Source organism: Cynocephalus volans, chromosome 2 (assembly GCF_027409185.1).
Source record: "Cynocephalus volans isolate mCynVol1 chromosome 2, mCynVol1.pri, whole genome shotgun sequence".
NCBI lineage: Eukaryota > Metazoa > Chordata > Mammalia > Dermoptera > Cynocephalidae > Cynocephalus > Cynocephalus volans.
In genome coordinates, this window is record NC_084461.1 from 207280885 (window position 1) to 207298330 (window position 17446).

Sequence of the window (17446 nt, forward strand, 5' to 3'; positions counted from 1 at the left end):
ATAGTAATAAGCTACAGATGAGGGAAGGGAGAAGCGGTGGTCCTTCTCTCTCCCATCCCTAGGGAAAGATGCAGCCACCCCGAGTTGCTAATCTTTCTGTGTCGCTTGCTAATCTCCTCTTTAACTGGGCGGATCCTGCAGATGGGGACCTCTGTTTGCAGGTGGCAGCAGCAGCTGGGGTAGAGGGAGCACGGGCCAGGGCAGCAGGGTCCATGCACAGCATTCCAGCAAGAAGCACACGAACCACTGAGGGGAACACACCAGTGGAGTTGGGGCCTGGGGCCTCTGCACACAAAAGCCCGGGGGTGCTAAATCATGAAAAAACAACCCAAGTTTTCATCCACCAAGTTACAGGATCAGATAGTTCCTGATGTTTTTAAAGCCAGAAGAGCACCTGCTTATCAGACACCTTGTCAGTCTGTCTTGCCACATTGACCCATTGAATGACAAGGCTGCAGTGAAAGAGGATACAAGCCAGCTGTCACTGGGAGGCCAGGCCAGGGCAAGGCCTACTGCCTGCTGCAGCTACAGTACCTGAGGCATTCTCACAGAGGCCACTAGGGCAGCTGTGAGGCCTACACACCCCTCCCCCATTCAGCCCTGGTTGGACCATCTGTGGGCCAGGCTAGGGGTGGATGCACCTGTGCAGGAGGTTGGGGCCAGGGGCACAGGGGTTAGCTAGGCACCCACACCTGCTCTCACCACAGCCCCCTGTACATGGCTGCCACACCAAACACCTGCAGCACGCACCATCTGGCCCTACATGCTATCTGCCCCGTGTTGAGCAGAACTGGGGAGAGCAGTCCCCAGACAGACCATGCTACACTCACAGGCAGACGATGAGCAATGACAGGAACAGGGTCCAGCAGTGCTAAAAGCTGTGCAGTGAATTAAAAGACAGGGTTGAGGTCGTGATTAGAATATACTTCAGATAAGGTGTCAGGGAGCCAGCCAGCTCCATTAACCCAGGGGAAGAGCTATCCATGCAGGAGGACAGGACGGCAAAGTACTTGAGGTGAGAAGGCGGCCACCACAAGGCCACGGAAAGGGAGAGTGCACCATGGTTCAGCCTGTGATAAAAGCCACTGCAGGGTTAGCACAGGGCAGTAGTCACAGAGCAGAAACAGGGAGGTGGGCTGGATGAGAGCGGGGGGTTGTAGGAAGGAAAGGTGTGGACAGACTCCCCAAGTGTCCCAAAGATGCCATCACAGGAAAGAACTCAAGCAGAATGCCCGGCCTGTCACTGGGCCCTCTCCATGCTGTGCCCCAGGGCATGCTCCCCTGACACGCTCCCACCTGGTGGGTTGTGCCTACAGCCTGTAGAAGTCGGCTCGATCTTCAGCATCCAGCCCAGACACTGCCTGCCCTCCAGCTTGCATGGCGTGGTGCTGGGCAGTTGGTAGCACATGTGACCCTCCTCTGGGGGACTCAGTTCTCTTAAGCCAGGATTGCTCCTTGCTCTGTTCTGTCCCTCAAAGCAAAAGAGTGTTATGCATGCAGCAGGGGCTTAAGAAGTGTCTACAGTGACCACCTGGGGTCCAGAGAAAAAGTGGTGGAAAGACAGCCCAAGGCATCCAGGGGAGACTGCCAAGCCCCGATGTGTCCTCTTAGGACGAGCAGTGTCTTCTAGAGGCTGAGGGGGAGGGGGTGGTCAGGGGGCAGCTGTGCTCCAGGCTGATTAGTGCCTGTTGACCACATTTCTGTTGTGACTCATTTCACCATTGCCCAAAATAACTGCTGTTTCTCGGCTACTAGGACCCAAGACTGGGGTAAGGTAGAGTTCAAGGAGAAGCAAGGCAGCCCACAGTGGGCCTGGCAGCAGAGCAGATGGGCAGCCCTGTTGGAGGCCATGGAGCCAGCCCTGTTGGCAAGCGGAGGCTGGGGTAGGCCTGCCCTCTGTGGGCCCCTCGCTCTGGCTCCCCACCCTTTAGGGCTACGTCTTGCCTTGCTAAGGGATCTGCTGCTGCTCCTTTCCAGGCTGTCCCCACATGTCACCCAGGGAGTCCTAAAGCTGAAGTGAGCCAGGAAGAAATGGGGTTAGATGGAAAAAGGAGGCGCCTAGCTGAGTAGATGTCTCAGGACCAAGGGGATCAAGGGCTGCATTTGGGAAGCCTGTGGCTGGGCCAGAAGACACAAAAATGAGGCAGATGTGGGGCCAAGAGCCATGGAGTGGCTAGGATTGGTGGCAGAGAGGAGAGGCTGGAGTGGAGTGGGGGCCACAAGCTGAGGTGGCTTGAGCCAGAACAGAGCCCTCCATGCAGGCAGGATGGTGCACGTCTGCCACAGTGTCTCCAGCGTTCACAGAACCACAGGGGCAGCAGGGCTTGGTGGGCTCAAGGGCCAGGCTTGGAGAGTGTGTGCGGCTGTCTCAGCGTGGGGAGTGGTGGCTGGCCTGAGGGAGAATGCCCTGAGCACAGCAGGCCTCCTGCAACCCCTCCCCCACCTCCTGGGTCACCAACACCGCCATGCTTTGTGCTGTCCCTGCAGACCAGACCCAGGGGCAATTGGGACTCACTGAGTCATTAGCCTCATTAATCCTATTCTCTAGTCTGTCAAGGCAGCATTTAGGCTTGCGAGAAGAAGAGGGGAGAGCTAACCAGATTGGACTGAAAGTGACCCCAGGCATCCAGCTTTGTCCCCAGACATCTCCGTATTTGCTGAGGCCAGTAGAGGGGTGGCTGGGCTGTCTGGGGCTCTCCTCAGACCAGGGGAAGCCAGGTAACCCCTTTAAGCCCCAGTTTCTGCATCTGTAAAATGGGAGTGTTGCGAGTTGCCCCACCATGGCTTCCTCTCCCTGTAAGTCCAGGACCCCCTCACAGCCACCTCTGATATTAACAGAGTGGGAGGCAGCCCCCCACAGGAGGAAGCCAAGGCCCAGAGCAGTCCAGGCAGCTCTCAAGGCTGACACAGCCACAGGGTGACAAGGGTAAGATACACCCTGGGATCCTCCATCCAGTGCTCCTTCAGTAGCAAGGACACCACAGCATCCTGCACCTCCTCTCCCACCAGGGGCTCATTTCACTCCAGCCAGGAGCAGGTCACTGGAAGGTCCCTCAGGGCAGAGCCAGCCAGGGCCTCAAAGGGACTGAGGAAGTAGGGTGCCCCCAACTCGCAGAGGCTCTCTCCCACCACCCCAAGTAGGTAGGCAGTGGGCCTTTGTCTGGCCAGCCAGGCCCATGTGCCCCTGTGGAGGGACACCTACCCCAGCTCAAGGATCGGCCGTTTCCTCCTGCCATAGTCTGTGTTGCTGTGTGAGACGCTGAAGGTGGAGGCATCCTCCCTGGTTGTCATGGAAATGGCAGTGAGTCTGCTGAGACTCTGGGTGCTAAGCTCAGCAGAGGGAGGGAGCAGCTGGCCCTTGGTGGCAGCTGCTGTCACCAACTCCCAGTAGCTCAGTGCTGGGAAGGACCCAAGGGGCTGCTGTGCTCCTGAGCATGGCAAATACACAGAGAGCAACTCAGGCCTCCTTGCCTGCCGTCTCCCTGTGGGCACTGGACTTTGACCATGTCTGTCCTTTTGTCTACATTGGGTCAGCTGTGAATCCATCCAGGTGCTGGGTGAACTGAACACATGGGCCCTGCCTTCAGAAAGTCACTTCCAATGAGGGGACAGGATAAGATTCAGGCAGTTGACTGTCAGTAGCTGGGGCTGCCTGGAGAGGCCCGAGCACCCGTCCCTGTGAGTGTGAGCACAGATGACTCACGTCTCCTCCACCTGCTCCTGTGCGGGGCCTCTACCGGGAAGGACTGGCCTCACTGTCTGCTTGGTTTTCATCTGTCCGGCCCTCTGCCTCCCACCACCATCACCTCCCCCATGCATCGTAAGCTCCTTGAGGACAGGGAGGGTGGACAGAGGCCACCCCACAGGCTCAACAGCAGAAGAGAGTGGCAGAGCTGGAGAGGCTGCCCCGTGGCACAGCCGGGCGCCCCCAGGCAGGAGGTGTGGCCACAAGTCTGCGGGCCGGCAAGGGAGGCAAGGGCAGTGTGCTCAGTCCAGTCAAGTAGTAAAGGGAGACCCAGCAAAGTCTCAAGTCATCTACAGGGGGTGCGGTGTAGCCTAGAGACAGGGATGCCATTGAGAGAGGCTTCTCAGAGGAGGTTAGTAGGGAGGGATGCCTCAGCGGTGCTCAGACCACTCAGTTGAACCAAGTGACCATCTTGGATGAGCAGCTTATTTTACTAAGGCAGGAGCTGTGGCATGGAGGAGGAAGAGACATGCCCACAGTCCCACTGCAGTTCGGCGCTTTAATGAGGTCCAGAACCCCAGTCAGCCAGTACCTCCCAGGCCCCTTCCACAGGGGAACAGCAGGGCCGTGGGAGAGCAGCCAGGGAAGACAGGTGCCCAACAGAAGCTCCTTCAGACTTAACCTTATTCATGACAGCCCTGGTCCCTAACAGCCCCCAGATCCTGGTGGCAGTGGGCTGTCTGAAATCTGAGCACTCCTTATCATTTCTGTACCAGAGGTCTCCGATCATAGCCGGACCTCAGGCTGATTCCCTGGCTTCTCAGGACACGTTCCTGTGATAGGAGGCCTCTGGTAGTATGTGGCCCAGAGACCAGATGACCATGACCAGCAATACAACAGCCCTGGGGACAGCAGGTCTGTGGTCAAGGTAGAAGGAAGGAGAGATGGACACTCAACAGTGCCAAGCACCCTGGTGGAGCTAGAGTAGGACAGTATGGTGCAGGAAGACAAAGACCCCTCTCTGGCAAGGACAGGGACACAGATCCAGAGAAATGAGGAAGCATTGGGTGTAGACAGGGTCTTTGAGTCAGGTCCAGATCCAGAGAAATGAGGAAGCATTAGGCAAAGACAGGGTCAGGGGAGAGTAGGTGTTCAGGCAAGCGCGGCTCAGCTGAAACCTACGCCGATGACTAGAGTGGGGGGCTTGGCAGGGGGCATCTAGGCAAGTCCACCAGGGCCAGTCCTGAAACAGGGAAGACCCTGTGTGGGGATGGAGACTTGACTGCAGGGAAGGAGAAGGCAGCCAGTGGAGACCAGGGAAAGAACTTGAGAAAAGGGACTGGGGGGCCCATCAAAAGGCAAAGGGGGCCTGGGCTGGGGTCTCCAGGGCTCCAGCTGGATGGAGTTACCCACTACCGCTGCTCCATGGAACACCAGCTGAGAGACCAGAAGTGTCCCAGTAGGAGCAATTTCAAATGTCCAACTTTCTGATCTGATGTGGCCCTGTTCCAACCTGCATGACGGGTCGTGCTCTGAGCATAGAAGCCCCTCTGCCTGGTCCACTTGGGACCCCACAGGGTGCCACCCCAAAAGGAGCACTCTGACGCCAGGCCCAACCCTGACAGCTGCTCAGCCTCTGTGACCCTAACTTCTGTGGACAAAGAGTAGAGTGCTCCTGTTGGTTAAATTGCCTCTTTGTGACAGCACGGAGCCCCAGTGACACCCAGCCTTGTGCCTAGTGAGGCTCTGCTGGTCACAGCATCCCTCCTCAAGATCCTACCCCATGCCCCCACCCCACCACTTGTCAGCACTGCCTCCCCATGTCCCAGTCCTGTCCACCCCACACAGCTCGTTCCCCAGCTGCTGCCAGCACCTCAGGCTGCCTCCCCTGGCACTCTTGCCCTGCTCTCCTTTGGCTCAAGGGTAGGTACAGGCCAGGATTTTGCACTCCAGGCTCCCCTGAGATGAGCTTGGAGCACAAAAGGGAAATGAACTCAGGAATTCCTGATGAGGACTCTCAGCAGACTGGCTACAAGCCACCGGGCAGCCTGCATTCTGGGCCTGGCCCGGCCTCTTTCCTGTGGAGGCCAGGGTCGGGGCAGTCTGAGTGCAGCCTCCGCCTACTCTCACAGCCAGCCAGCAGGGCCATCTGAGCACCCTTGGCCACCCTAGACTTCCCTGCTACTTTGCAGTGAGTAGAAACATATACACCACTCTCTCACCCCAAAGATCTGCCCCCACTTCTTTGGAGACAGAATAAGCTGTTTGCTGAGTGACTGACACTGTCTTTGTATGCAATGGCTTTCCTCTGGTGTCTTCACACCATTCCACAGCTGCAAGCACATCTGACACAGATGCTGGGAATGGGCATCACAGATCCTCACCCTGTGTGCCTCAGGTCTGAAGGTGGGACCCACTCACCCTCTCCCCACTAGAGGAGTCTGAGGATGCCTTTGCCCCAGGCTCCCCCTTGGCAGAGCTCAGGATGGTCCAGAAAGTTGCAAAAGCTTCTGCCCACCAGACCCAGAGCACGGGACTCTGGGCCTCACCTGCCTCTGTGGGTCAATGGAAAGGGGTGGGGTGGTCAGCGCCATACTGAGAACAGACACCAGGCTGCCAACTGGGGCATGCTGGTTCCATACCAGCAGCACCCTGCACCCCTCCAGCCACACCGTGCCCAGCTGACAGGTAGCCCCCCCCCAACTTGGTGCCCCCAAGACTTCCACCACAAAGGGAGGGCCAGAGGCTTGTCTGTCACTTTGTGAAGGGTGCCAACGTGAAGTCTGACCCTGTATGAAACCTCCACTTTGGCCTCTAGTCAGGGTGCTGCCCTTGGTGCCTGGCACTCTTGCCCAGGCTGGACAGGCCTGGTGGCCCAGCTGTGGAATGGGAAGCTGCACTGTGGTGAATGGAGCCCATTTATGTCCTCAACCCAGCCCCACAGCTCCACTTCCAGCGTGAAAAGCTGAATTCACAGTTCCCATGAACAAACACTGTAGGCCTTTCTACAACTGGCTGACTTGGGCTTTGTAGACTGGAACGGGACTGAGAACTTATCCTACAGATAAGGAAACTGAGGCCAGGGCAGGATAGCCATCCAGCCCCACCCCCTGCCAGCACACCCATACCAGGTCTCCACACCTCTGGGCCTTTCCCTCCCCCTCCACGCCCAAAGGCCCAATTGAAACACCCCCTGCTCCTGTGTGAGCATCAGCCCTCGCCCTTCCATTCCTGCAGTATGTCACTTAATCTCAGAATCACAGCCATGTTGGTGCTATCTATGGCAATGCCACCTGCTAGCAGTCACCTGTGCCTAAACCCTCCATGCATGTCCCACTTCAGCCTTCAGCTACCTTGTGGGAGAAGTATGCTTACATATTGTTTTACAGGTGGGAAAACTGAATCCCAGCCACCTTGTCGAGAGCAGGGCTGTCTGCTCATCTCTGTCTCCCCTCAGGCAGAAGAGTACTTGGAAAGCACCTACCAAAGGAGGCAAAGCAGGGAGAGGGTACAGGGGAGGCTACTGGCAGAGCTGGGGTCTCCAGGTCACCCATGACCCAGGGTTCCTGCTGGTTTCAAGAGCTGAAACCTTGACATCACCTGCATTTTATGTGAAGTCAGATTTAAGACCCCTGTTTGGGTCAACTGGCCTTATCCTGTTCTGTAGCCACAGCAAGCCCTGCTGTGGGCCCTGTGGGGCAGGGACCTGGTGGAGAGTGAGTGGAAAAGGAGACGGGACAGGTCACTACAGAGCCTTCCCTAGCCACAGGGCTATGTCCACGGTCACCACTGATGCATTCCTCAGCACAGGATGGGGGCCCTCACCTGGCTGCAGCATGTGACAAAGGTCTTAGTTGATGTCGCATGTTCAGCAGGAGGAAGCATTTGTACGTGGCTGCCCCAAACCAGTGGGACTTCGGGCTGCATCAACCAGGGGCAGGGAGGTGAGAGTCCCACCACTTCTGGAGTGCATCCACATGGGATACGGAGCTGGGAAGGGTTGGACTGGACCAGTGTTTCAGAGGGCTGCCTGTGTGCTGATAGCCAGCATGGAAGCGGAGAACCTGGAGTGTGCCTGGGCCTCCAGGAGAGGCTGTCTAGAGGCCCAGGGGAGCAAGGAGCAGCATCCCCGTGAGGAGGTCCACACGTGCTGCCCCTTCCCGGGACGGTGGGGGTGGGGCCACATCTTGTTGGTGTCCTCTAAGGCAGGAGGTACTTCATGAAGTGGGGGTGGGGGCAGCCCTGAGTGACACCAGCCACCCACTCACTACTTTAACCTGCTGGACGCCCCCCAAATGGAGGGGCTCCACCTGAGGTCAGGGGCTCCGGGCTGGTTTGTCACCCATTTTGACTTAGGTCTTTTTCGGTTCATTTTCTAAACCCGAGTTTAAAACTTAAAGCATAAAACACTATGATGGCTCGTTTCAGGAAATTTTGTCATGGATTTTATAGCAGAGTTATTCACTCCGTCTGTATGATGGAGGGAAGGCAGTGGTCATCGCCATCCAGACACCAGGGCCCTATGTGATGGTGACAGGGATGATGAGGGGTTGACCGAGGGCCTGTGTCACACCTGGACAGGTGCCCTGCCTGTGCCAGATGGGGACCCAAGGCCACAGCAGTCAGTGAATGTCCCAGGGACCCACAGCAAATGATGAAAACAGTAACGCACTTGCCAGCCTCTGTCCTGAGCTCACGTACCCAGTGCTAATCCGTGTGTATACTTGCTCGGGTAAACGCCACACACACACCCCATGAGGCTGCTATCACCACCCTCTCCTCACAGATGGGGGACGCGAGGCACTGAGAAGCCAGCATCTTGCCCAGAGTGATAGGCAAGGGGCATTTTGGGTGGCAGGGCTGGCCTACATGAGGTGCTAAGGTGCAGGTGAGTTTGGGGAACAGAATAATTTGGAGGTGGGGGGCAGGAGGAGAAAGCCAGGGGAACACCTGGGTCACGAAGGGCCAGTGTACCCTTCCAAGGGGCCCAGGAGCTCAGTCGGGAGACAGAGGCTGCGGGAGGATGGGGCACACTGAGGATGTTAGAAATGGGTAAGAAAGGGTTTCAGAGCAGGCCCAGTGCCTCTCCTGCTTGGCCTGTCCCTGGTCCCCAGGTGGTCAGTGAGTCACCACATACCTAGGACCTCAGTCTTAACACCTGTGGTGGCCTGTGAGGAGAGGAGAGGAAGAACACCCCCTTAAGTCTCCTCCAAAGGGAACCACGATGACAGCACAGGTGGTGGGCTTCAGTATACAGCACTGTGGGTGTCCGTCACAGAGGGTGCTGGACTCAGGGTCAGAACCTGGGGCTCCATTCCCCCGGCCCACCTTCCCGACCTGGCTGCCTTGGGAGGTCTTCATAAGCTGGAAAACCATGTGTGCATTACAGTGGTGGTTATAAGGCTGTGCTCAAGAGACATGAGGCTCCCCAGTTCCAGAAACAGGTCCCCACCCACAGTCTGCCCAATAGCCTGTCAGAATACAGATATGCTACACATGGGGTGTGGGGAGAGGACCCCAGTCTGGGCATAGTGGCCTGGAAGACACCTGCCATTCCTTCACCCACAGGCAGGCCAATAAGCTCTTAAACTAGGGGGAGGTGGATATATTGGATATGGGCCTGTAGGGGGGACCCATACTCCTCTGTGAAATGCAGGGGCTAGACCCAGGTGTCCATGTCATGTCCCACCCAGCCAGGAACGAGGAAGCCAAAAGCAGCCCTCCTGTGACCCAGAATGTGGGTCTGTTTTTGGAGCTGGGGAACTGGTAACCGGGGGAGCTCGTCCACGTACTAGAGGCTATTTTATGCCCCACAAACAGCTACAGGAACCCACTGCAGCAGACTGGCCCAACATGGAGCGAGAGAAGGGCCAAGTCAGAAGGTGCTGACATGGTTACAAGGTGCAAGTGGCAAGTGCAGCAGCCCTCAGGTCTCTGGGTGAAGCTTAGGGTCACAGGAGTCTCCCAAGGAGTGCGACTGGCCTGGGACCTGTGGCCGGCACAGAGGTGTCACTGACTGAAATCCAGTCTGCAGAGTCGAGGCCTCTTCCCCTCCATCCTGCCGAGCCTTCCCTCAGCCCCCTCTGTGCTGGGGGCAGAGGGGTGCAGGTCTGCCCATGAGACCTCGCTGGTGAGAGGACATCTAGTGCCAAGGCAAAGGGCAGTGGGTGTGACAGGAGAGTGCCAATGGGGCGAGGCCTGGCAGCCCCGGATTCTTCACACATCAGCACCTTCGTCCCTCCTCACAACAGTCCCGGTATTCTACAGATGAGGAAACTGAGAACCAGAGAGGAGAAATGACCTGTGCAAGATACAGCAAACGCTGGTGGTGAGAGTGAACCTCAGAACCTGTGTGCATAACCAGGGACGTCTGCCCCTTCGTGTCAGCAGCAGAGCCTCCATGGAGAATGAGGAATGATGGGCCTTGGCCCCCAACAAACCGGACCCAGGCTCATCTCCACTCCTCAGCTCACCCCAGCCACTGGCCTCAGAGTGTTATTCAAGGAGCTGGTCCTGGTTTGGCCACCGCATGTCCTGGCACCTAGCAGCTGTGCTCAGGGTGAAGACTGCAGACTCAGGCCAGCAATCAGGAAGCCCCTTAGAGATGGGCCATCAGGTCCCCTCCTGTTGTGGTGGGGAAGCCCAGGCCCAGGTGGGTGACACCCACCCACCACCCTGGGGTAAAGTCTATTCAGTAGCATTGAGTATATCTGGACCTATCTAAGCAGAAGCTTTCTTTTTGCAAATGACCAAGAAATTACTTCCATACCACCCTGGCACTGCAGCCAGCCACCCAATGGCTGACACACCTAGTTACAAATCACTGGTTCCCCACTGCCGGGCAGCGAGATTCCCGCCATCACAGAGGCTGCTGATGGGAATCATCTGCTCCGTGTTACTTATATGAGTGAATGTGCACACAAACCCGAGCCTCGTAGAAGGTGCTGTCTCGCTGGTGAGTGGGCCCTGTACACTGCTGGGTGGGCATTGGAACCCTGAGCTGGCATCACAGGCAACTAACAGCAGATGCATTTTCTCCCACAACCGCTGCTGGAGAGGTAAGGCAAGGAGGGCTTCCTGCCAGAGAGGACATTTCAGTCGGTAGGAAGACACAGGGCTCTCCACTCCAGGTGGCCCCTCTCCAGGCCTCCCGTCCCTGTGGGTGAAATGGGAAGCCCTCCCCCTTGCAGCAGGGCTTGGTCATGGGTTACAGAGGTGGGTCTTCTGACTCTGGGGTCTGAGGAGAGCACGTTCATGTCTGGCTGATGCGCTAGCTGTGGGAAGTCAGGTGACTCCAAAGCTGCCTGTGGCTTGGCCCCAGTCAGGCTTCATGAGGATGCTGCCCTACCCCGTCATACCTCCTCCATTTCCCTCAGCAGCAGCTCTGAGCCGTGACACGAAGCGGGCAGAAGTAGAACAGGTGGGAGGGTGGAATCCCACTTAGGCTGGGAAAGGGCCACAGCTGGCACCCAGGCTTCGCACACCCACCAAGGGTCAGGAAGTGCCAGGGGAGTCCCCAAAGGCCAGATGGAGGGGCTGGGACTTTATCATGGTGCAGGGCGCACAGCCAGTCATGTGCTGTAAGAAGATGGGCGGGGGCTTCCTGGAAGAATGGGCCTTAAGTGAGGCCCTGTAGGGTGACCAGAACAGGGACAGGTGGGTGGTGCTGCAGGGTGAGGCCCTGGAGGCCAGGCAGGAGGCGTGCCCAGGGCTTCATTCCTCCCATGCTCACTTGTGTAGTTACAGCCCAAATAGCAGGGCTCCTTTGTTCAATAATTGTGATTTAAGGTGTCAGGACACCACTCTCCCCACCTGTTTGTGCTTAGGGCTGCAGGAGCACAGACTCCACTGTGACGCCAGCTCCCAAGGCTGCAAGGCACCCATGGGCCGGGCATGGGGTATGGGAGGCGTGCTGGGTACAGGGTCAGAAGATGAGACTGGGGCTCCAGCACTGCCTTTCCCTCCACCGCCTCAACAATTGGTCTTTTGGACCCAAGTACAAGATTCTCTGGGTTTGGGCTCCTGAAGTCTGCCGTGCAGGGCCTAGCCAAGAAATGGGACCAGGCATCTACACAAATAGAGATTTTATTGTTTTGTTATTCTTTGACACCCGTCATCTCCCAGAGATTTGCTAAATGGTGGCTGATGTGGTTCCCCCATGGTTTGTCCCAAGGAATAGAGAGGAAACTGGGAAACCTGAGCCCGAAAATGTCAGCAAAGCAAGAGGATGTCCAGGTGTGGCTGGGAGATGAGGGAGGGTCCCAAGCACAGGAGCCTCCTGTCTGTCATCCGGACGAGACTAGATCCTGTGAGAGCACACGTGCGAGGTACTGTGCAGTCACTCAGGACATGCCCTGCCTCCTCTGCCCTCTGGCTGCCTTGCGAAATAAGTGCCTGAGTTTCTGTGACCTCTGAGTCAGGAACAGGCTCAGAGGGTTGTCCAGGGTCCCTAAAGTCCATTCAGAGGCATCAGCAGGAAAGTGGCTCAGAAAGGGTGGAAGGGGCTCCTGGTGCATTAGGACAGCTTGGGACTGAGGGGAATGTCAAGCAGGAAGAATGGCTAACATGCTGCAGGGATAAGGGGTGTCCCCATGGGCTGCTGGCCCCTCCCGCTGCCCTATAGAGGACCAGCTCATAGAGCCCTCTCTGTGACATACGGTCAGCACACGAACACAGTTTCGGCATGTTGATGTGGCCCTCCTGACTCTCCTCTTCCCCAGGCTCCACTGCTGCCCAACAGCTGCTGTGCTGAGCTTGGTGCAAGAGCCACCCCCAGCTGCCACCCCAAGTGGCCTAGCAGGGTTCCAGGAGGCAGGCCTAGGCCCTAGCCCCCACTCAGTCCTTGCCCACCCACCCTTGAACTCCAAGTCTGTACCCTGCTGGTGACCAGACTATCCCCCTCCCAGCCCTGGGGAAGCCGCTGCCTCACCCCCAGATGGCCCTGCTATCCCTGCCTGGCCTCCGGTCCACAGTTCCAGGGCTCCTGTCTCTGGGGTTCCATCACCTGCCATGAGAGCTGTCGACCCGTCAGTGGCCCTGGCTCAGGGCATGCTCAGCAAGCATCTGCTCAATGAATTCATGCTAATGACTGTATCTGTTATTTATCTGGTGCAAAATTTGGGGTCAGAAGCATAGCCCCCAATTATGACATCATTCCTATGAGAAATGACAGCTCCATTACCACAGTCATCTTTACGATGTGGCTTCCAGGAATCCATTAGAGCTAATTACTCCCCCAATAGAATGTAATATTCCTAGACCACCACTTATCTCACATTTGGGAACATCACAGTCAGATTCAACTACAGAGGCACTGGCTCCTCCAGGCTCCGCTGGGATGGGGATCCTGCATCCTGTTTCTCTCTGCAGAATGGTCAACACACCTCACCTCCAGACCTGAGACCACTGACTTTTCAGTTTCTATTATTCCCAAGCTTGTTCTGAAGGAACAAGATCAGTTCTGAAAAACGTGGTCTCCCAGGTGGGGACAATCCCAGGGTAATGATGGGTACCTCTAGGCATCCTCTCCTCCCCCACACCTGGTTCCTTCTTGGCACAGATGCCACCAGAGCCATTTACCTCAGAAAACTCAGAGGCTCTGGAGAGTGGGGTTTATGTGTGACCACCTCCTGAGGACTCCTGTGGGTTCACCCTGCAGGACCAGCAAGCCCAAAGCTCTTGGCCATGGGATTTGGAGCACATTTCCTGCTTCTCCAAGCCTCAGTTTCTTTATCTGTCAAATGGGAATACCATCATCAGTGTCACCACAGTCATTGGTGATACCAGTACCTCGAGTCCATATTGTCAACACCAGCTACAGTTAGCATTGTCATTACTATGGTCATTGGTAATATAAACTGGTCAGAAAAGTCCTTAAATCTGAAGCCTCAGGTCTGAATTAAATTGGTTGCAGACTTTAAACACTTGGCGTGTTCAGTTTATCTTAAAAGAAGGGGCAGCTTTTACCAGCAGCAATTCCAAGTAGTAGTTCCAGGTAGTTATTCCTCTTAAAAGGTAAAGTTGTCAGTTTTGTGGGGAAACAGTGGGTTTGAGAGTCAGGCAAAAGCATTATGCTCCTTCAAAACCCATAGTTACTATAACATGCTTAAGGTCCTTAGAGGATTTAAAGAACAGACAGGTGCTGAGTGGGGGCCAGGTGCCACACTCCATGACTGGTCACTGCCGCCTCCTGGGCTGCTCTCCTCCGTTCTCTGCAGTTACCAAGCCCCCAGGAAGTGGAGCAGGATCCTGCCCCCAACAGACAGGTGGAACAGATGCACCGCAGCAGCTCATGAGAACACCCATGGGCAGGGAGAGGGGCCTGACCCAGGCTGGCGTTTCGTTCCCAGCTCTCATGAACTCGAGGCTTTGGTTACAGCGGGTTAACCCTCCCCGACTCTGGCTGCCAATTGATGGTACCGCACAGCAGGATCAAGGTTTTGAAGGACGGGGCCAAAACCCAGGCAGGGCAGAAGCTGCCCACGCTTATGTTTCGGGAGATGTGATCTGACAGTGGCTCTCACTTGTGCTTTTGCTTGCAAGTGTGGGCCAGGCAGGGGGCAGGCATCAGAAAGATCATCAGGGTGAGGTCAGAGGTGCCCAGGTCCACAGGGATGGAGAGGGCTGGGCTGAGCACAGTGCAGCCCCTAAGCCACATGTTGAGTTCACTGACCACTGGCACCCAGAGGAGGGACTCAAAAGGAGCAGGAGAGATTCTTCTAAATATGTTCCAGGCTTTCAGAGCAAGGAAGAGCATTGCCAGCTATTTCTGTGGGAGGCGGGTGAAGACAGATTTGACCTGACAGAAGGGGATTCTCTTGTGGGGGCCAGCACTGGGCTGGGAGACCCTGCCAGGGGGGCTTCTTCCCTGCAGGGCTGCAGGTCGAGGGTCTGTGTTTGCTGCGTGCCTGATTAACGCCAGCACTTTCCTCCCACAGAGTCGAATGGCAGAGAGCCTGCGCCTTTTTGATTCCATCTGCAACAACAACTGGTTCATCAACACCTCGCTCATCCTCTTCCTGAACAAGAAGGACCTGCTAGCGGAGAAGATCCGGCGCATCCCGCTCACCCTCTGCTTCCCCGAGTACAAGGGCCAGAACACGTACGAGGAGGCCGCCGTCTACATCCAGAGGCAGTTTGAGGACCTGAACCGCAACAAGGAGACCAAGGAGATCTACTCCCATTTCACCTGCGCCACCGACACCAGTAACATCCAGTTTGTCTTTGATGCGGTGACAGATGTCATCATACAGAACAATCTCAAGTACATTGGCCTTTGCTGAGGAGAGGGTCCCAACCCACTTGCCTGTGGTTAAACCTGCGGGGTGTCACACCCCAACTTGTGCTAGAGAGGCCCAACCCAGGGGCAGAAAATGGGGGGTCTGAAGAATGTCCCCCCACCCCTCAGCCTCTGCCTCCTTGGCCCCACGTTTCCGCAAACAAATATATATGGATAAATTGCTAGGTAGGTAGACACATACACACACACGTACGTACACCTGGAGATGGCAAAGTTCTCCAAAGCGTCGAGGTCTCTTGAAGACTTGAGAAGCTGTCACAAGTTCACTACAAGCCCATCCTGCCCCTTCACTTTGCCTTCCTGAGTTGGCCCCACTGTGCATGGGGGTCTGCATTGGACACTGGGGAGAGGTGGCAGGGCTGGGGCCGGATTGGGCCAGCTGCGCCCCTATCGCCTGGAGGAGGGCCAGCTCACCGCCTGAGCTCCGGCCTGGGGACCTTGCCACTGACCAGGAGGGAGGACCAGAGCAGGGTCCGTGCACCTTCCCTGCTGGCCACACCCATCACTGGCCTACACATGGCTGCTCTGCACCACATCCGTTCCAGACCCGGGACCTTAGGAGCCAGGTGATAGCACTAACCAGACCTCCAGCCACTCATAGCTCTTTTTAAATAGCTTCAAAATATGCAGCAAAAATCAACACAATACATGAGTGGCACCATCTATTTCAAACTAGGCCAGCTGGGATTCCAGCTTTTCTTCTACTAGTCTGTTTTATAAATCAAAACCTGGTTTTTCTTCTCTGACATCCTTTTTTTTGGCCAAATCTCGTGGTGTTTCGCAGAAAAACAAAAATACAGAAAATTTCAAAGGCAATTGAGTATTCTTTTTTAAATGCAAATTTTCAAAACTTTTTTTTTTCAGGTGGTCCTTTTTGTGTCTGGCTTGCTGAGTGTAAAAGTTGTTATCTGGACGATTCTGTCTCTCTGCTCCAAAGACATTCTAGGACGAATGGCAGTCCTGCAGCAGCCTCGCAGGACAGGTGTACATAAGCCTCTGCAGCGTCCTCTTGTTATTGGTGCAGTTTTCCGCTTTGTTTTTATTTAAGAAACTAAATGTGATGTATTTAAAGAAGGTTCTTCACCTAGGAGCAAATGAACAGTAGCTAAATGTCTTGGTATTTAAAGAGTAAATTATCTGTGGCTTTGCCAAGTGAAGGAAGGGGAGGCGAGAGATGGCACCTGCTAGTCCCCGCACACCCCGTGCCTGAGATGGGCTGGCAGCAGCTGTAACTCCTGTGAAGCCACAGCCAGCGTTGTGGCCTGAGGGAGGCCCTGCTGGGACTGTGCTCTGGGCCTTCCTGCCCCAAGGCCTGTGGACACCTGTGTGAAAGGAACTTCGCCGAGGGCTGCATGTAAATGCGAACGCCCGCTGCCAAGAGGGGAGGCCCCGCCAGAGCCCTTGCCAAATCTCCTTCCTCTCACCCTTTGTTCGGTACCCGTGTCCAAGGTCAGTGTGCAGAATCACAGCCAAGGACTTTAAGAGATGTACAGGGGGCAAGAGAGGAGCTGGTGATCATATGAAAGTCAAAGATTGTCTACTTTATGAAAATAAAATACCCTGAATGGAGCCAAGCCTCGTCCTGGTGTGCCCTGTGAGTGGCTGACGTGTGGCTAGACTTGGTGCTGTCTGGGAGGGTGGCTGGGGACACCTTCCACGCTGAGTTTCCTTTTTCTCCTTCCCCACGTTTTTCAGAACACCTCCATATATTTAGGTAAAATCACTTTGTAATGAACATCAAGAATAAACCTCAAGAAGCTGCAAAAGAGGGGAGACCAGCGAGGCCCATGCAGCCCGAGGGACAGAGATTTCGGGGGTGATGATGGCTCCTGCCCCTCCTGCAGCCCTCAGGACTCCTCCCAGCACTGGCCCAGGCTGCACTATCACCCAGACCCCTCACACCCTGCAGACACATCTGCCAGGGTCAGAGTCATCCCCACAGCACAGAAGGGTGCCCAGAAATCCTGTAGGGTGCCTGTGTCAGGAAGGGGCCAACCACCACAACAGTATAGGGCACACCCTACAGTGTGCTGGGGGGAGGGGACCCCCAAGGCCCACTGCTCGCTGTCTGGTTCATGTAGTAGAAAGAGCTGATTTGAAGTCAACGAAGTATGTTCACCAAGTACCTGCTGCGAATCAGATACTGAGCCAGACTCCTTACAAATTATTTTATTTAATATTCTCCACCTCAGCAGGTTGCCAGTGGTGACCCATTTTACAGATGAGGAATGGTGCCCAAGTTGAACTGGGATTCACCAGGCCGAGGAGCTGTCCTCCTCCTGGGGGCAGTGCCTCCTCGAGGCCTGGGTCCTCACATAGCCCTGCACCTGGACAGGGCGGGAGCCCACAGGGAGCACAGAGCAAGGCAGGACCTCGAGCAAAGCCTTGAGTGGTGGGTAGCAGACGCGCACACATGCGTGCACACAAACACATGCACACGGCCTGGCTCTCTCGCCGCCCCA

General features: G+C 56.0%; 2 protein-coding genes across 4 annotated transcripts in view; one reads left to right on the forward strand and one right to left on the reverse strand.

Moving 5' to 3' along the window:
- The window catches only part of GNAZ (G protein subunit alpha z), a 52136-nt gene extending 35578 nt beyond the window's left edge, over positions 1 to 16558 (forward strand). For all 3 annotated transcript variants that reach the window (XM_063085923.1, XM_063085922.1, XM_063085924.1), the window contains exon 3: positions 14623 to 16558. In XM_063085923.1, coding sequence (XP_062941993.1) covers positions 14623 to 14967 — 345 coding nt within the window. In that variant the 3' untranslated portion in view covers positions 14968 to 16558. The remainder of the gene's footprint in view (positions 1 to 14622) is intronic.
- RSPH14 (radial spoke head 14 homolog) overlaps positions 1 to 17446 on the reverse strand; it is a 74509-nt gene that overhangs the window by 46237 nt on the left and 10826 nt on the right. The window lies entirely within an intron of this gene.